General features: G+C 38.7%; 2 protein-coding genes across 2 annotated transcripts in view; one reads left to right on the top strand and one right to left on the bottom strand.

Annotated features, from left to right (window-relative positions):
* The window catches only part of LOC139713767 (U3 small nucleolar RNA-associated protein 4 homolog), a 123,546-nt gene extending 112,888 nt beyond the window's left edge, over positions 1-10,658 (bottom strand). The window contains 8 exon segments of the mRNA XM_071625468.1: positions 2,211-2,310; positions 2,668-2,774; positions 3,647-3,866; positions 6,204-6,358; positions 7,379-7,553; positions 8,998-9,063; positions 9,550-9,669; positions 10,410-10,658. Coding sequence (XP_071481569.1) covers positions 2,211-2,310; positions 2,668-2,774; positions 3,647-3,866; positions 6,204-6,358; positions 7,379-7,553; positions 8,998-9,063; positions 9,550-9,669; positions 10,410-10,574 — 1,108 coding nt within the window. The 5' untranslated portion in view covers positions 10,575-10,658.
* A 5,118-nt stretch (positions 10,659-15,776) lies between these two features.
* Positions 15,777-19,681, top strand: LOC139713764 (chromosome transmission fidelity protein 8 homolog). The gene is made up of 3 exons (XM_071625466.1): positions 15,777-15,799; positions 18,592-18,709; positions 19,358-19,681. The coding sequence occupies exons 1-3, from the start codon at positions 15,777-15,779 to the stop codon at positions 19,679-19,681; spliced, it is 465 nt and encodes a 154-aa protein (XP_071481567.1).
* The last annotated feature ends 1,310 nt before the right edge of the window (positions 19,682-20,991 follow it).

Genomic DNA, 20,991 nt, shown 5'->3' with positions numbered 1-20,991 from the left:
CGTCGCGTGTGCCGATTTTCAGCGCGATCACGCGTTCCGTAGGCGAGATCTGAAGGGGGGGCGGAATCCCCCCCCCAGATATAGCATAGCCAAAAAAGCCCAGCCTGATTGGGGTTAAGCACTAAAAAAATGTCTTCATCACATGCACTCAACCCAACATAAAAGTAAAATCAATATCTTAGTCATAAAATTTGGCTAGAAATGAGAAAATATCACACAGTTTTACAAACATACAAAAACATAGAAATTGTCAAAGTTGGCAGAAGAATGTGATGCCCTTGGCAACAAAATAACTACTTGGCTGACTCTGATTTGAGGAGGATTAGACTGCCAATATTTGTATACAGAAATAGGATGACTGTTTACTGGAGCCCTACAACAAAACCACAAACAGGCAAATGAACAGATAAGAAAAACCATTAAATACACAATTAAAGACCGTTTATAGTCAAAGACGCTGTAATAGCTATGAAAGATCCAACACTACATCACTTCATATAATGTCCCATGCCAGTCACTCAGGGTCCTCTCATTTTAAAAAGATTATTGCTTACTCCTTTTTAAAAATTGTGCCCAAATGTTGTTGTCATGGAGAAAAAAAAAAGACTGAGAATGCTCAACTTAACTATAATATCATCGCTGCTCACTAAAAAGAATAAAAAGTTTCAAAGTTATAACAAAAAATATGTTATTGGCAAACACTACAGTAGTGAACTTTTTTTTTATGACGGGAAAAGTTGAAGCACGACTACCATGGATAGAGTACCGAACATTTCATGTCAACTCATGTTCCCCTTTAAGAGAGGGGCGGATGTGGGCATCACCCTTGACACATTCCAGACGAAAATGAGATTGTCAATCAAATACTGAGAGGTATCTAGAGTAAGAAAAGATCATAATGATCTTGACAGCCTCAAACAGTTGTTGAATCTAAGCTAGCACTTAAACACATGCCCTTCACACTCTCTCCTAATTATCACAGACCTAACAAAGTCATTGATTTTGAACAGGAAGTAAAAATACCATGTCATTTTCAATTTCCCTGACACCATCAGAGCTAAAATCACATCAAGGCCCCAAACACCTTGGAAAACTATAAGATTGTCAACTTTTATAGGTAGCTCAAATGAATGTGTAGGGAAAGATTTAATAGATTGATTTCTCATTACTAGAACTTTTAATTCATGGCAGGAAGAAAAAAGAATAGGAAACGTTTATATTGACACCAAAATTGCTCACTTTGATTTTGAAATATCTTCCTCAAATATCATTCTGTTGAAATGAAATATTGTGACTTACAGCACAGTCAGCTAAGAACTGTGCAACAGGGACTTTCCCCGATCGATGAAAATGTGCAGAAAATCATTCCAATGAAGACTACTTTACCCCTAGTTAAATTACTCATTACAATTTGGGAGTCCCTGTTCATTACATATACAGAACCACTTCTAAAACTACTATTGACCTATGTATCATATTGCATGAAATCATACATTATATTTCATATAAATCATGGTAATCAAACATTCAAACAATCCATATGCATAATTCATATAACAATCAGAATTTTCAGATGTTGGCACTATACTCCCGATTCACAGAACCTAACCTTATTGGCTTTTACTGTCCTCATGTCAATTCTCTGTACTCAACACTCATGACCTGCTTAACTTTATAATACTGCCATTTCACAAATTAACACTATGCTAGACCCTGCGAAATGATGCCATGAGCACTGCATTCTTCATGACTTGCCTTCACAGTGGGATCTATCTTTCTTAACCCGTTGAGGATGGGCTGATTTTACTATAACACACATTTCCCTGGACACTTGCACGAGTACTAGTATACTCAGGACTCGTCCTCAACGGGTTAAAATCATGACATATTCCATCAAACCCTTCATGATAATGAAACAACAAAAAGGAACTTGTCATCTGAAACCAAAGTCTGCATTTGGCAATCACATACTTCAGTTACACAGAGTTGAATATTCATTCCATGACAAACATTTTAAAGTCTGTGCAAAAAAAAGTGACAAGAGGATGTGTGCTAGAGCAGACAGACATTAATTATAGGAGCAAATATTAGAAAAAAAAATCAACAAAATATTTGTATAATGATTCACTACACCTTTTTTTTTTCAATAGAAAACCTAAGACTTCTCCTTATAGATCTTTTACACTCCAATGTCTGCCGTATTTCAATACCTGATGATTCCTGTGTGTTTCCTAGCTTCCAGACTTCCAGTCTGAAGGGAAACTGAAGCAACAAAAGTCTTGCCTTCACAGCCAGACTGACCAACGGTCTCTGAAATTCAGGAGAAAAAGGACACTTAGGAAACAGAAATCAAGACATAATTACAAATGCTGTAAAAACCATCATTCTGTAATTGAATGATCTGTCATCTTCTTCCCAAGAACAAATACGAACACAACAAAATTGATTGTTCCTATCAAAGCTGTTCTCAGCTGAGATGACATTTTGCAGAGTACTCCAATCTATCTTCATTTCATACAAAGTTCACTTATGATAAAAGGTGGAGTGGAAGAATAAAGGATGGACAATGACAGATATTATCTATGTATGACAAACTGCGTTCTTAAAAAATTGGACACATACAAGAAGTTTGCTTGCGAATGATAGGAAACAAACATGGAGACTTACATGGGGGAAGCCTCGTATCCTCTGACGATGTTTATGGGCCGACTGTTTTAATTTTGACATGTCTACTTCAAGGTGAGCGGGATTCACGGCCAGTTGAGTGTCCAGACCTTTTCAGAGAGAGCATGGGGCAAGTAGTCAGTCATCTCCTTACTTGTCCTAACCAAGTACTTATCTTACTTACCTTACCAATTCATATCACTTAACATTGCTCTTTTTACAGTACTTTAGCTCCCCTTTGTGCTATACTAACCATTCTGAAATTTGTGTTTATTATTCACAAACTCTGAGGTTTGAGTTTTATTGGGTTTTACCAACCGGGCGCGTGCCCCCTCTATATTTTTGTTTTAACGAGAGAAATAAAAAGAAAAAAAGGGGGGCACGTGCGCCCCACTTTTAATTTTGTAAAGGCGCCTCCCCTTTACAAAATTCCTGGATACGCCCCTGACTCGGGTATATAGAAAACCAGTAGCACTCTCTCTGATTACATTGCAAGGTACAAAGAAACTTCAATAAGGTGGTGACCATCATAAATCCCTCAGATATATATTCTAGTAATAATTGGTCTGGTTATCAACTCACAAGGACTCCTCAGTCTCAAGAGACTTGGGACAGCCAGACAAGGGGATGTTGTTTGAAAACCATGCCAAAACTCAATATGTCATACAGTCCTTTACTGAAACTGGAACAACTTTTAGTAACATAATTTTCAAATAGCATCAGAAATTGATTTGTCTTGATTTCAGTACAACAGAACACTTGTAACACTGTAATATTCTCCCCCCCCCCCCCCCCTTTACCAAATGTATCCCCAATTACTGCTAAGGTGTACAATATTGCATGTTGTACACTTTAAGTGAAAGACAGGTCCCTCTTCCGAAACTCTGCAAACTTCTAGTTTTCTGTTGATAAGACATCCATGAAGCAGTTGGCTCAAAGCCAACATGCCCATTAAATTGTCCAATCTGTCACAAAACAATACCTCCTGAAACCAGCTGGTCTCTGGCCATGACCAGCGCCCTCACGTCATGGGTGTGGTCCCTCATGGTCCTGCTGCGCACCCAGTGCTTGGAATCACTCCCAGAAGTCTTTGCTACCAGACGGAACTCAGCAATGATAGGATCAACACCGGCAGTGAAGACACTGGTTTTATCTGCAGACACACACATCGAGAGAATGGCTGCCCTGTGGCTGGTGTAACTCTGTGTGACAAAGTGAAATAAAAGACACAAATTATCCTACATTTACATTCAATAAGCATCTGCATGGGATAGCAAACATCAGGAGTGGATCCAGGAATTCCATAAAGAGGGGATGCAAAAAAATATTTCTGGTGCCACTTCCGGGTTTAATCAGCTGAAAAAAAAAAAAGGCTCCTGTGCTGTTTCTTGTGCATCTTCCAGGTTTCATCGTCTGACAAGCAAAGAAAAAAAGGCTTAAGAAGAATTTTCTGGTGCCACAATAATAAAAAATTAAATGAGGGCAAGTGCCCCCTTTCATTTTCTTTTCTTTTTATTTCTTTTGTTTTTGTTTTTTAAATCAAAGGGGGGCACGTGTCCGGTGTGCCCCCCGATCTGCCACTGAACCTGAACGTGTGGACAGAAAAACAGTTAATGGCAAGATGAAACAATAGATATACGACTGACTGTGTGAAATTGTTTTGTCTACATCTATACTAGTTCATGAAAAGCAAATTTGAGAATGACGCCCAAAAGCTGCTCCATGGTTTCAATCTCTACACACGGTGGTAGAGACTGGAATAAAGGATCATTTATTACCAGACATTGCTTGCATGAAAGCAAAATTCTTATCTCCTCAAAACAGGAGAAATATAAACAAACAAAAGAAAGAAAATATTGTAACTCTAAATGACAAAAACTAACCTGCTCTCAAATCAGGCAATTCAAGTTATACAAGGTATGTATAATTACCTTATTTTATCAATCATAACAAGTAGGGGCCCGTTGCATAAAAGTTACAATAATAGCAACTTTGCCATCAAGTGGTAACTACCATGGCAACAATACTCAACAGCCAATCAAAATCAAGAATTCCATGGAAGTTACCATTGGATGGCAAAGTTACCATAATTGTAACTTTTATGCAACGGGCTCCAGAACTCCTTTGTGAGCATACCACTCTAGTACTGATACACCACTACTTGCCTATACTTACTAAAATAAACTTGGCACATACAGCAATGGCTCTGTTCACTTAAGTCCAACAGTTTTGTCATTACAGTTCAAGCTCCATTAGCTGTTAACTCACTAAATCTGACCTCATATGCCAAACAATCACTCCACTGATGCAATACTTGATGTTATAAATACAGAAGATCCCATTATGACAAAATCCTCAGGACTGGCAGTTGTATCTTTTGTTATATTGAAATTTTGCTATACCCTAACAGTCAAGTACATAAAGATATATGTACACTCAGCAAAAAAAGAAAGTAAACGCCTTTTCAAGTTTAGATTTCTCATAGAATATTTGGCTGAAAGCTAATGTATTATATACTATATTGAAGGTAATTTAATTGGCTATCAACCTGGTAGGTCAACAAGGGAAATTTTACGCATGAGTGATACCATTGTTTTTCTCTTCCAGGGCACAAAAGTAAAAATTGCAAAACTGAACAAGTTGTCATTCATGCATATGTGCTCTTCCATAGAACAATAAGAACAGACAACAAATTTCACACAAAACGAAACATGAATCAAGTTGCAAAAATAAACCTTTGATCTCTATGATATCTGTAAAGCTCAAAAGATCAATGAAGGCTAAAAATAATGGAGCAAAAAAAAAGCATCTTATGTCAAATATAAATTCAAATGAAATAAGAGAAGAAGTAAATTTGATAAAAATGGTAGAAATTTGAGCTTTTTTCAAAGTAGGAAATTTTAAATAATGTTTGGTTCTTGAAATTGTCACTTCGACTCTTAAATCACTAGATTAAGACGAATAATTAAAGAAATTCTGCTCATTTGTTCATCTTTATGCTTATTCTTCCCTGTGTCATTTGAAGTTTGACTTGAAAGAAAATTCTTATTTTTCCCTAGTTTCCCGCTTTGTTTTTCTTAGAGGTTATAAAGAGATAAAGAGAACAAAGACTTATTTTTCCTATTTCATTCATGCCTCTCATTGTGTTAAACTGGTCTTTTGTTGTCAATGTTATCATGAAGGGCGTTTGCAAATGAAAGAGAACATGTCAATTTTTGCAATTTTTAATTTTGTGCCTTGGAGGACAAAAACGAATGTGCTCACTCATGTGTAAAGTTCTGTTTTTAATTAACCTATTAGCTTAATAGCCAATTAAATTACCTTTAACATGGTATATACTACATTGACTTTCATAAAAATCTTCTATGAAAAATATGACTTCGAAAAAGTGTTTACTTTCTTTTTTTGCTGAGTGTATATACCAGGTAGATGTTCATTTTGGACCTGAATTTTTACTTCATTGTGACAAGAATTTCATTAAAACCATGCTCGTCTTAATAGGAGTACACTGTATTGAAGTATTTGCCAAGTTGTATCACCTTGAGTAGAGTGCCATGAGTTCCGTTCCAAAACTGAGTCCTCCCCACCGAGTCCCCACTGACCACCGTCATGTCCTCTAGTATTGCTACCTGCCAGACCACCACTTCTTGGTGCCTCTGGACTCGCTGCATGGTGATTCTCAGCTTGGCATGGCCTGGGATTACAAGCACAGAACTGATGGTTGATTTCATCACACCAATATTAACAATGATGATAATAATACATGTACAGCAATGGAGACCTTGATGACATCAAGGAATTTAATGACATTGATATAATGCTACTATAAGCGACACAATACCTACTACTACTGCTTTTACTGCATGCCCAATGCTAATAATACAGTTGTCATAATATAATTAATGCCAATACTCACATACTATTGCTTGCTTGTTCAATTGCTCCTGGATTCACATTGCACACTATATTTTCTGTGTGCTTAATACATGGAAAAAAAACCATACCAGGGATAGATAAAAAATCACATGAAACCACTTTCTTACTTCAGCCTGACAGGATTGAATAGTCTCTTCTCATACCCGAGTATGGTTGGAATTGATGAACAATTTTCACAATTTGTATTTATACCCAAATCTAATTATCATTCAATCATAATTATTTTTCCCTTCAGTGTATTTGCACTGAACACTATTATTTGTCTGATATAACAATTACTTTGAACAGTTTTTCCAACATTAAACATACTACTTAATGTTGTCCATTCCTAGCAAGAGACATTTCAGGTATTCAAAGAGGGCAATTTAGTATTTACAAGTAATTTCTTGAAGACACTTCACCCGATTGTGATTTATTGCACATTACTGCAGAAAATGCTGAAATAGTTAAAAGCAGGACACTATGAGTAAAAAAGATATACATGTTTATATATAAATAAATAAATATATATATATATATATATATATATATATATATATATATATATATATATATATATATATATATATTCTCTGGGAAAAAAATTGACACCAGCCACTTTCCATCACCTCAATGAAGGCCATATCTAATTACGTAAACCACTCAACATCTATCATTCTTGATCCTGCTGAGAATTTCCATCATCAATACTAGTACTCACAAAGGCAAAACCTGACTGAGATCAAGAACTAGTGCTAAAATTAGGGGAAAAATGAAAAAGCAGAGGTGACTACACTACCTGTGTTGACATTCCAGAGTCTGATGTTATCAAGAGAGCCAGTCACGATGACTTCATCAGATGGGTGCCATGCCAACGACACGACACGACCCTGCTGCATTTGAAATGCTCTGTCATAGGTGAAGCCCTCATCATTGACTTCATAGAGACGGATATAACCATCCTCACACCCCGCCTTGAGACAGATAAAGATAAATAGATAAAATGATTCATAAAGGGACAGAAAAAGCAACATTCACAGTCAAATTTCTGCAGAGTCACACACAACTAGACAGAACCTTGGCACAATCAGTATTACAAATATCTGAGAGAAAAAGTATCCAGAAATGACAGCAATCAAAGTATCTCTAAACATCCAAGGGGGGGGGGGGGGGGGGTGCATGCATTACATTTCAGTCCCTAATCATACATTTATATGATGGTATGATTTGTATCAGCATAGTGTGGAAAAGTGTATTGTGCAGTGTAGTATAGTGTAGACATGAACTTTCGTGTGCATTTTAATTTTGTGAATCTTGGCTCTCATGAAATTCGCAAAATTAAAATGCATGCAAACATTTCTGGTTTTACAGTATGTGTTCCTGGATTATCTGCATTCGATTTCAAAGCATGTCTGTTATATAACAGGGTGGTCCACGAGGGGTTTTAGCATGTCGCTGCAACATGCTAAAATTCTTGTGCAACATCCTCAAAAGCCAGCAACACGCTATGCAACATCCTCAAGAATTTGCAACAAGCTCAAAGTAAAAGTATTCAAAGATGTGCAAAACATGTGCATAACATAAGAAATGTCAAACTACCTGGTACTTAGATATTTGTGTGCAAAACATGAGAGAGAACATTGAATGTAAGCAGCACAAAGAGAGATAAGCAGCAAAATATTGGGTACTACGTACTCATTGTGTGCGCTCTGCGCATATTCAATTTCTGCAATATTATCAGATTCTGAGCTTGCAACATGCTCAAATTTCAAGTTGTGGACCACCCTGTATAATGTACTAGCAATACTTCATATACCAACATGACCAATCTACTGCTTTATGATAAAGGTTGCTATTTACAAAATCTTGTTACCTCCGCCAAGGGAGGAGGTTATGTTTTCGTTACCGTTGGTTTGTTCGTTAGTTAGTTTGTTAGTTTGTCTGTGTGCAAAATAACTCAAAAAGTAGTAGACGGATTGGGATGAAACTTGCAGGAAAGGTTGAGAATGACACAAGTACCAAACGATTAACTTTTGGCAGTGATCCGAGAATTTTTTGGGAATTTATGAAGGATTTTTGACATTTTGGCAGGTAGGGTCAATGAACTTGGGAGTTCAGGCTGCGCGTATTTGAGGTTTGCCTGCGCGCACTACAGTGCGTGCTCTAGTTTCTGCTGGGGTGAGGCGCACCGTGCAGCTGAGGGTTTATGACGTAACAGAGGCTTCTATATTGGGAAATCTGGCAACTTTCAGCACACAATGCAGTACGTATGGGTGGAAATCACTGATATCTCTACGGAAGAACAAGATCAGTGGTGAAAATGATTTGCATGCTTGGCGGAGGTCTACGCTCTCAGAGTGTTTCTCTAGTTAGTAAATGATTTAAGTTTCACCAAACCTGAGATATCATATGACTTACCGCAATATGTGTTTCACCATGATTGGCTGCAAGACACAAAAATGCATTTCCATAGTACACTGATTTCTGCAAACAAATACAGAGAAACATAAAAACATTTAAACTATCAATGTAAGACAATATATCAACTTCTGATATTGACAAGTCTCCACTGTCAAAAAAAAAGTGTAAATAATCTCAGCTAAAAAGAAAAAAACTCTCTGTGTTCACATTTCATCAGACAAACGAGTAATATCTTTGTTGTTGCTGTTAACACTCTAATCACTATGGCTTAGTCACTGCAAAAATATATGGAATATATTTCTCTATGTAAACTAAAGCTTATTCTGATCAATATGCCATTTGTATCCATTACTAGGTTTTATATTGCCTCTAAACTGGAACTAAAAAGTCAACATAATAAACAAGTAAAGTGAGATTGGAATAAATTCCCACCATTTCTCAAAAAACATATATTGAAGCAAATGTTCCAGACACTGCTGACTTGTCTCAGTCAAGGGTTGAAAGCTGAGGGAGTAATGCAGTCTGCAAACAAAGAAATACTTCTTTCACCTTTGGTTCTAGTTTTTGTAGATCATATTCAATCATGTGACCCAGGAGACCAGCTGAAAAGAGACGACCCTTGACCCAGACAAGGCAGTTCACTTTGTGCTTCTGTGACCCTGGGATGACCTGAAGGTGGCATGAATGAACATACACAAATTGCAATAGCATGGCACATGATTTCAAAACATTAACACCATAATGTCAAAGCGAGTACATAGGATACCCAAGAGATCTTTATATTTCAATTCTTTGTTAATAGAAAATTGAATTCATGCATCTAACAGAGGGGGAAAAAAATAACTGCGAATTAAGTGTCTTCTCCAAGTCACATTGAAAGTGTAATTCCAAGGCACAAATGGAATATTTGTTGGTTTGTTTGTATTTTTTTTTGTACTGCAGCATACTCCATACATATCAAAGATTTGACATAATAATGAAAAAAAAACCACATTATATGTGAATGTAAGAGATTTGATACTCATTTATTGCATATTGCTGCCTCATGTATACAACATGTACAATGTACAAGACATCCAACAGGGAAGGTTCTGAATCACTGAGTTCTTGGCAGTGCCTCTGCACCAGTTATATAGTGATAACAATCCATTTAATTTGTAGCAAAGTGTAAAGGAACTGTATCATACATGGATCTTTGATGTAAGAGGTGGCATCTATAGTAATCATCAACATTAAAATGAAAACAATAAAACAAAACATATGCAATTTCTTTACCTATGCCAAGACTGCACATGATGGTTGTTAAATCAAGAGTAAAACTAAGAGAGAACAAACATTCCCAGGTTAATGTTATGAGGAATCAAAACAAAGCAACCCCTAAAAAAGAATAATAATTATACTTTCCAAACCTTTTCTTGATGCCACTGTTTCTGCTCCCCTGCCTTCCAGATCTCCAGTGAATTATCATCTCGGCCAACTGCTAGGAGGGAGTCTGCTTGGTTGAAAGCCAGACTTTGAATGCCACTAGGTGCATAATTGAAGAACTTGACATGATGGAGGCAAAAGTCTCCCATGGCTCTCTGAATGTTCCTGTGTCTGTAGAGCAGATCAGGACAACTCTTGTAAGAATTGTGATGACCAATATCAAAATAAATCTAAAAAGAGTAAAAAGAAGAATAGGATTAGGAAGGACACAAAAGATCATGATAGGTAACATTGTCAGAAAAATTACAAAGTAGAATGACGTCAATGACATTGCTATGGAATAGTATAAATGGATCACATCTAGATCTGCATATATAGAGGCATAACAAAGCCTGCATTCAGAATCACCCATAGGTATCCATCTAGGCATTGGTAAGTATTCTTCAATGCATGCAAAGCCGAGTCAGTGAGTTGTACATTTCTATGAAGTATATTCCTGTTTGGCATGTACAATCATACCAGAATCTAGTATCATTGTTATCATGTAATAATAATCAAATATATCATGCACTATAGAGGCTCCAGTTGAAATTACATATTCTGAGGTGACTGGCTGGCACTGTTTTCAGAAGGGCACAGCTCAGTCCCAAGGAAAAAAAAAAAACCCACCAAAACCCAGTTTTCTTTTTTCTTTTAAATAAATAATCCATAGTGAGCCACCATGCAATGTCAATAAGGGCAAAACTTGTGTTTCTGACTGCAAAAGTAAAAACCCTTTCAATTGCTGCACTAATTCAAATTGTTTATTCATACCAAGTGCAGCATGTGCGTCACTTTAATCGTTTACTGATGCAAGTATCAAATCTATTTGAGGTTGTGATATGTTCAGGGTCAGTTGATGGATGTTTGAATATCATTTTCAATGATTACCATGCAAGGCAGTGCGAAACTAGTAACTAGTATGAAGTGCCTTCTTTGCGCTGCACTGTGCAGCGGCATCAGATTAAAAGAATGTCTAACGATGATTACCATTAAGTCGCCACTACCTACAGTCGCCAGACATTCACTTCGCATGTAACGCGCGCCGCGATCAGAGATCAGCTGGAGCAACGGATTTTCATCGCTCTCAAAAGACATTCCTAACTCACCTTTTTCCTCCATAAAACACAAATAATTGTAATTCAAGTTATGTATTTTACCGTATGTAACAGGTGACAAAACCTTTTTCAATGTGAGATTTTTTTTATTTCGAAAGGAAGTCAGGTTTTTCAAACGCGATGATGCACAATGCATCCTACATTGAAGTGTGTGTATAACACACGCGCTAACGTGGCACGCTATGGGCGGCGAACTAATTCAGTGCCTATCTTTCGTTCGCCAACCCAGGAGTGAATAGGAAATACACACAAGTGGCGACTACGGTCACTGACGTTAGAATTTCAATTAAGAAAGGGATATCAAATATTAAAGACCTCCAGCTTCACCACCCTCCAAAAATTTGCAGAAGATGCTAGGACCCATTTTCTTTTTGTACTTGGCTTTGTTAGACCTAGTTTTCTATTAAAAAAAAAAAAAAAAAAAGGTTGAAATGTTGAATGCATAGTACTGTGGGGCGTGGTCCATAGTAGGATAACAGAGAGGAGAGTGCACAATTACTCAAAGTTTTTGGGATGAGATGCCTGACTTCACTTGCATAGAAAATGGGTTTTGGTAATCCTGGAGGGTCATAACTGTCTTCTACCCCTAAACTCCAGGATTACCTGGGTTTTCGTATGACATAGAGAATCCATGCCCTAGACCCTATATTGCTAGGGTTAGTACAGGTACAGACCCTCTACAACACTTCTTACCCATTCGCCGATCATGGGCAGTCCACCACATGTAACGCCACTGGCTGGCACTGCATGCACCGCTTGCACGTATATGGTAACTTTACTACACATCGACCACCCATTTTTAAACCGACCACTAGTTTTTGGCACACAGAACGCTTAGTATGCACTGCACGTGCGCACAGAGCACTTAAAAATGTATTGGCTTTTGAGTCTTGACTGTTGATGAGGATGTGTAGGGAAAACGAAAATTCATTGTTCATTAATGGTTTAAATCAAGGACAAAATTTCGAATGAATATTTTAACCGAATCGTAATGTCAACACATTTTCTAAAAAGGTTCGTACAACAGTGTTCAATACAACTCAGTTTGTGTGCATGGTCAATACAAAAACAGCGGTCGATCTAAAAAAAGGGCCAGCACCGAGGGGAGCTGAAAAGAGGGCACTCAAGTTCGACAGCGATATTTTTGCACTGAAACTTCGAATTGAAAAGAGAACAACAGTATTTGATAGTGCTGCTGCTGGATTTTCTCAATCACGTAGGTCAAGGTTTTACGTGAATTGCAGCGTTAAATAGTCTATTCTTATCAGGCAAATAAATATCAGGCGGTCAATGATGAGTAAATTTAGTAACAATTGTTACATAGAAGGGCCTAGTGGGACCAACCCTATATGGCGTCATGGCGGAAAGACTTCCTTTTGAGACAGCCACTGGTACTAGCCTACAGTGGGTCAGTGCAAATCTATACAACTCTACCAAGCCTAACCTCTGGAAAGTCTAATGTCTGGAAAGAAAGGAACCAACCCTTGGATCACAAACACCTTGAAGAGAGGGATCAGGAAAAAACAGAAGCTGTACAACAAAGATAAAGCCTCAAAAACATCAGATGACTGGCTTCAGTACAAGAATTTCCAAAAAGAGCTTAGGAGTCAACTTCGGCATAACTACTGGACTTATCAAAACAAGATGTTCTCTCCAGCAGACAAGAACAACAAAGCCTTCTGGAAGTTCATTAAATCTAGAAAGCAAGAGTCAATCGGTATTGCATCTCTTAAACATGGTCAGCAGCTGATCTCAGACAGCAAGGGAAAGGCAACAGTATTGAATGACCAGTTTCAATCTGTCTTCACCATGGAGGATCGCACAAACATCCCAGATCTCGGACAGCCTACCTCTCCATCCATGGACCGCATTGAGATTTCCGTGGAAGGTATTGCCAAGCTACTAAAAGCCATAGATGCAGGCAAAGCAACATGACCAGACGGCATACCGGGTAGAATCTTGAAATACCATGCTGAGGACATTGCACCGATCCTCGCCTTCATCTTCCAGCAGTTCCTGGACACAGGAATGATGCCATCTGACTGGCGTCTTGCAAACATCTCTCCCATCTTCAAGAAAGGTGACAAGAGCATGGCTTCCAACTACCGCCCTGTATCAATCACATCCATTTGCAGCAAACTGCTTGAACATATAATCTTCACCAACATCATGGATCACTATGACGAAAACAACATTCTGAATGATGTACAACATGGCTTCCGCCCGGGCCATTCATGTGAGACCCAGTTAATTATCACATCACAAGACATTGCATGCTCTCTGGATCAAAAAGAGCAGATTGATGCAGTTGCTCTAGACCTCTCCAAAGCCTTTGACCGTGTCCCCCATGAGCGCCTTCTCCGGAAACTCCAGCATTATGGGATCCATGACAGCCTCCTTCAGTGGATCAAAGTTTTTCTCACGGAAAGGTCACAACGGGTTGTAGTTGACGGAGAGTCATCTGAATGGGTACCAGTCACATCTGGGGTACCGCAGGGTACGGTCCTCGGTCCACTTCTCTTCATATCTTTCATCAATGATATAGTAGATGGGATCTCTTCCAAAATCCGACTCTTTGCAGATGATTGCCTCATATACCGACCTATCAGTGACCTCAATGACAGTCAGGCCCTGCAACAAGATCTCAGCCGGCTGTTCACATGGGCTGATACATGGCAGATGAAACTCAATACTGAGAAATGTTACCATATCACATTCTCCCTTCGTCACAAAGCCATTAGAAATACATACACCCTGGGAGACTCTCCCCTTGCATCTGTACCAGATCTCCGGTATCTAGGGTTAACTTTTTCATCCAACCTATCCTGGCAAAGTCACATCAACAACATCACAATTCACATCCCAGGCCAATCGGATGCTAGGACTAGTCAGCAGAAACCTACGAAAGACCTCGCAAAGGATCCGCCAACAAGCATACTTCTCCCTAGTGAGACCACACCTAGAAATTACTGCAGCTCAGTCTGGAACCCACATACAAACAAACACATTTCCCAAATAGAAGCCATCCAAAGGCGAGCAGCAAGATTCACCCTCCAGAGGTATTACCGTCCAGACAGTGTCTCTGCCATGATTGAACAACTTAATTGGGAAAGTCTGGAGAGGAGAAGAAATGCTGCTAGCCTCTTCCTCATGTACAAGATTCAGCACAACATGGCAGCCATCAATGCACAGCACTACACATCACCCATGATTGTTAGCAACACACGACAGTACCATCCAAACAAGTTGCTGGCAATTCCTACCCGAACCCAACTCTATCGGAACTCATTTTTCCACGTACAGTAACTGCTTGGAATGGGCTTCCTAAAAACGCCCTTGAAGCCACTTCATTGGAGGCCTTCAAGGGAGCTCTTCCACTCAGCATCTAGACTGAGGAACTGGATTTTTACTCGCACCATATATTTTTAATGCACCAACAAGCATGCACTGCAAATGAGCACCTAAGTTCAACTCCTTAGCACTACATCCTGACTTATGGATCCTGCTGAGTATCTTCGTAGAAGTAGAAGTAGAAGTAACCTTGCTTGCGATACGCAGGGTAGGGAAGCACGCACTCCCTTTTGGGTGGCTGTCTCAAAGGGAACTCTTGCCGGCGTCACTTCAACAGCATGAATATTAGTGGATGGGACTGACACTTTATAAATTTACTATAGACTAGTTCTAGACAAGCCTAGTTCACATATTCCTGCTGCCTCTGATGAAAAGATTATATACTAAATCAGGTCTTGACCCTCTTTAAAACTTTGTTCTCATTGTTACTTCAAATCACGGGACAAAAATGCTGTCTCCCATGCCATGGCATAGAAATGTAGAGGCTGCACTTACCTAAACAGAACAGACACACACAGTTACAATTCCAGCGACGAAAGTGTTTACAGCGTTGTTTTCACGTGCGCGTACCAAAGATCGCACACACGTGGAGACAGGCTGGTAACCTCTGAACGAATCCACTTCCTCTTCCGGTTTGGTACTCCTCCCGCCGTTGTGCACGTATAATACGCACTAGGCGCGGGAAATACAATCACGATCGAGTACGGAGCACAACCCCGACCCGACGCTGTTCTCCTCGGCTAGGAAGCTCACCGGCGCCGCTCGCTCGACCCCATGCTGCAGGCATCCATGCTTGGTTCCATCTATGCAAGAGGTTGATGACATCAACAATCTTCATACAGAATGGTGCAATTATTCCTTAAAAAGTAAGTTTCCAACATAAGCCCTATCATCTATGCCTTGGACTGGCGGAGATAGGTTGTGCCATAGAGTCTATTTCCAATGGAGTTAGAATATCTAGCGTTAACAGTAACACTGTTAGATATTGCGACTGCATTGAAGAATCACAGAAAGCTACACAACTGAACTGTACAACTCCCAACAGGGACGGACTCACAGCAGCTCCAGTAACGTTTAGAAATTAGCAGTAACACTGAACAGTTAGACAATTGTTAATGTTAGTGTCATTATTAGTGAGCAGCCATGCCATGGTGAGTCAGACTCAAAGTGTGGAATTCTGTAAATTTAATTTGACTGCAGTAACAGTAAACACCATGCTGCATGCATGAACATGAAGCCCTATTTTAACAGAGCTCAACTTTGATAAGACAGATTGGAAACTGTGCTCTAGCCTATAGTCTAGGCACAGTAGCATACTAAGTAATAATAATAATATGAGGCGTGAGCTGAGCTGGGAACTGCTGCAACACCGACACAGGGTAGGACGCATCACCACATTCTGTGAAGCGCTTCGCTTGTGCAGTGTGGGTCGCCTATCCATCCCACTATTCCCAGTTCGAAAAGCCCTGCACCCGGTCCAAAGGGTTCTCTAAAAGTCATCTTTTACAAGTAATAATAATATATCCTAATTGCCACAAACAAAAACTGTTATTTATATAACTCAGTTTACTTATTCATTCCAAGAACTATCACAGATTTGAACAATTAGTGGAAATTGAGCAAAGAAAATAGAATCCCATTTTCTTTGCTCAATTTTCCACTAATAAATGATATTCATTCTGGTCAGTTTTTCTGTTTGCATTTGTTACATAAACTTACTAAAAAATCTGCATCACTTAGGTGATCCCTCGCATTTATCCCCAAGTTGAATTACCGGTATCCTTCGGGTATATGCCAGGTTCAAGTGTGTACGCGTGTGTTTCACACAAACACACTGCTACCGGTATAACTTCTGACCATTCGAGCATTGAGAATTTAGGGTTTCTGGGATGAACACTGAACTAGGGCTTTCTATAGCTCAGTCGGTAGAGCACCGGGCTTGCAATCCGGAGGTCTCGGGTTCAAATCCTGTTGGAATCCCATTTTCTTTGCTCAATTTTCCACTAATAAATGATAATGTAATAATGTAAATAATAATCTGGGCAGTTTTTCAGTTTGCATTTGTTAGATTTGAACTATCACAGATTTGATTCCCACCAACAGTCACCGGCATCGCAAACAAAGACTCCTTCAAAGTAGCAACCCTCCATTACATCCAACAAGAGCAAAGCAACTAGTTTCTAAAGCTTCACTCTCTGCACTATAAACACCAGTGCACCCCCTGTCCGATTGGCCCCTTCTAAATCTTAGGGGCGTTTCTGTTGGACAGTTACATCTAGAAGAAGAAGAAGAAGAGCCTTTCAACCAGGGTTAAAATCTAATAGATTTAATATGAATATTGTTAATGATATTGATGATTATTGTAATAGTGATGATTAATTTGAAATTTGTAAATACTCTGTTTTTATCAAATTTGTATTGTGTTATTTTTTGTGAGCAAATGTTTCAATTCAGCCGTTTGGCTGCAAGAACATTTTTAGTGTAATAAACCATACCATACCATACCAAACTTTTACTGCGAAAACATTTGGGCAATCTTTTTTTTTTTTTACCCTGCTACCAGTTAACACTGTCCCTGCAAAATGTTGCTCGGAAGTTGTTGCAGTAACTTTTGCCAAATTCTACCCTAGCCAGCTATAGGATAAATTACCCCGACATTTACCCTGATGACCCTAAATTCTTAAAAGGCTCTCGCTGTAACAATGATAACATTCCTTTGATCGACTCTTTATTTAACATGCATGCACAATAATCAAAACAGAATGACACACCCCTCACCGAAATCATGTGCATGGATTGTGGCCACACCCCTTTGTGTATGAATGGGTACCCCTCACTCTCTCCTGCAGTTTTATTGCCTGAGGGGAGGAATTTTTTTTTCTCCCGTTGTTGTCCCCGACATTGCAGCCTGGGCAAAGTCTGTTAAATCAGGGCTTTAATAACAATCACACAGCTCAACACTGGAGCACCGCATGTACATGTGTTTGTATGTGTCTGTAATCAGCTACAGTTTTACTTCACATAGAGTTCACAAAAAAGTTTTATGAAAGACAGGTTAGATTTCAGTAAAACTATGTGTGTGACATATCATCTCCCCCTTTTTTCAGAAGAACCTAAAAGTATTCAATGATACAGCATGATTGTGTTGCATTTGATGCTGCCATTTGTGCAATTTCAGCTTTGCCCGTGGACTTTGTGGTGATGCCAAGCCAAGTACATTAGTCTAGTCTAAAGATCTACTGGTATTTAGTAAGGGCACGATAGATCCATGAATGTTACTCTTGAATTTCATTGACCAAGCTTGATATACATCATGTTCTAATTTTGTAAACAAAATATTTATATGATTTGTTTATTGTATGAGTTCTGGTTTGATACTCATATTCTAAGATTTGTATGTTCTATAGCAAAAGTTAGAATCTTTCCTACATGTCATTGAGAGTGGTATGTAACATAGAAAAAATTTCAATTTATTTCAGCAAAAAAAAAAAAAATACATAAAGGAAATGTAGGAAAGCGTCTCGTAGATACTAATTCTACAAGATGCACACCATGTGCAAATGTGACTCAAGACATTAACTCTAAAAATGATGAAGTTACTGTCATTATACACTCAAGTTTGGTTTGATTTTAGATTTCTTGCTTATCTTACCTTCAGAGCCAGCCCTGGGGCTCCTGCAGAGTGGATGCTGGTGGAGCTACAGGGAGTTATTGAATCTCCAGATAGCGAGCAAATCACAGGACGCTTCATTGGTGATCTACATTTTAATAATAAGGTGACCTTTTTTGACCTCATCAATCACTTTCCTGGTTATACACCGCTGTACTTCATTGATCATTGATTACAACACATGTTACCACACCCATCTGCTGCATGTTTATTACCAGAGGAATGAGACAAACTATCTCACTTCCTCAGCAATCTGAATGTGTACGCTATCTTTCCTCAGCTGCGCTTCGCAAAGATAGCTACATCCAGATCGCCTCGGAAGTGATAGTTTGTCTCATCACCTTCACCAACGTTGATTATCTGCTTACTGTATTAAATGTGACCATTATTGATAATGAAGAAATTACAGAGTGCCATATCAGGACCAGAACTTTTGCATGTTTGAATTTGAATTTTCAACTTTTCTATAAACTGCATATTTGACTCTTAATTCTTAGTCAAATAAAACAGAGTAACAATTTTCTTCTGAAATCAATATACAATGTACATTCAATGAGTACTTGTGAACACTACACTGACACATCCTTACAATCTTCCATTCATTTAGAGTATTTCAAAGATTAAAGATTGGATATTCTGTTATGTGATTATGTATACAGGTACTTGTTATTAATTAATTGATTTTTTTCCCCATTTTATTGATTTCACTGTTCAGTCATTTGTTATTTATTCATCAATTTGATGTCTTTCTCAGGGAGTACCAATCCTGATTATTGGACATCACATCCTCTATGGCAAAGTTTCTGACCTGGAGAAATCCTTCATTGTTCTGACAAAAAATGAGAATGTTAATGGACCAGAGCAGGGCAGCAGTGAGCCAGTGGTTGCCATGGAGACCAATTCCAGTGATGAACAGAATGGAGATTTGAACTGTGATCCTCAGAATAGCACTACGGATCTGAACCAGCATCAATGTGATGAAGATGCATACTATGTAGTGAAGGCAGTCATCCGGAGAAAGATGGTCTTTAAAACTCGTCCCAAGCCAATCATCACCAATGTGCCTAAGAAGGTGTAAGGGAGGTTAGCCCTGGTTTGAACAGCTTGGATTGAAAAGAAGATGCTGTGAATACGGCCTCACTTGATGCAAGTGAATGCACCAGAACTAAAATATATTCTGACAAAATGCAAACTCTGCCATTATGGGAGTGCAAGTGTTCGACTAGAGAACCACGAGGCCGACTGAGGGAACCAAAGCAATGAAGAGTTTTCTGGTTTGTTTGAGTAACATGAATTCCTGAAGCAATATAGCCACATTGTACAGGGGACTTGGAATAAACAGAACATAATGCGGTGCTATAAGACATTAGCTGGTTACCCACAAGTCCATACTGTTTCATGTATCACACATCGTCCTTCTTTCTTCATATGAGAGTGACAGCATACCAAGCAAAGTATTCCAAAAGTCAAACTGTGTGTTCCAGATTGTACTTCTGTTTGCTTTTTTCCTTTTTTCCCCCAAAACAGCATTGGGAGGTTCCAATGTACAGTTCTATATACAATGTACATATAGCTGTGTGATAAAATATTTTACTAGCACATGTATAAATTTATTTACAGTGTACATGTACAATTATTGTAGGAAGTTAAATGTAGTGTTTCATGTACAGCTACAAGTAAAGTGTATATGAATGTGATAGACAATGTCACTATTTGAAATACCTGGTAGTTTGGTTCTGTGAGAGAAACACACACACACACACACACACACACACACACACACAAACACATATATGTGTACAAACATGCACATGAAAACCTGATAGTTAACTTTATACTTACATGTACTTATCTGATTGAAGAGAAGACTAATTTTATGCACACCTCTATCATAAAAGTTGAGTCTGACAACCATATGGCTTGCTTGAGGCTTGCTGACACAGCAAATAGTGGAAATGTTCACGGTGAGGATGTTTTTACTTGTTGTATGTATGTATATGTGATGTCTTGATTCTGCAGAATTAAAAACACATGAACTTCATCTTACTTGGTCGACTGCAAAAAATTACGTGTGTGAAAATATCCACTTACAGAACAGTGCACTCCCATTATAACGAACACAGAGACTTTAACCCAAAGCACCTTCTGATCTGGAGATTCTCCCGCCTGAAACCTCTAGCAAACGGGAGATTCCAAGTTGATGTGTGCGAAGCGCGAAATTCCCAGGGTTCTAGATGCTCTCCGGTGCTATCTAATGCTTATTTTTTCAACATACGATAGAAATAAGTGAGAAATCCTTTCCAACGGGAGACAAAGAGCCAGGGCGGGAGAAATTAAATCTCAAGCGGGAGAACGGGAGATTTTGCAAAAATGGATTTTCGGCGGGAG

Source organism: Diadema antillarum, unplaced genomic scaffold (genome assembly GCF_040938485.1).
Source record: "Diadema antillarum isolate AM-2024a unplaced genomic scaffold, OU_Dant_1.0 seq00002059_RagTag, whole genome shotgun sequence".
Lineage (NCBI taxonomy): Eukaryota > Metazoa > Echinodermata > Echinoidea > Diadematoida > Diadematidae > Diadema > Diadema antillarum.
Note: the sequence above shows the minus strand (reverse complement) of the source record. Positions and strands in the feature narration are given on the sequence as shown.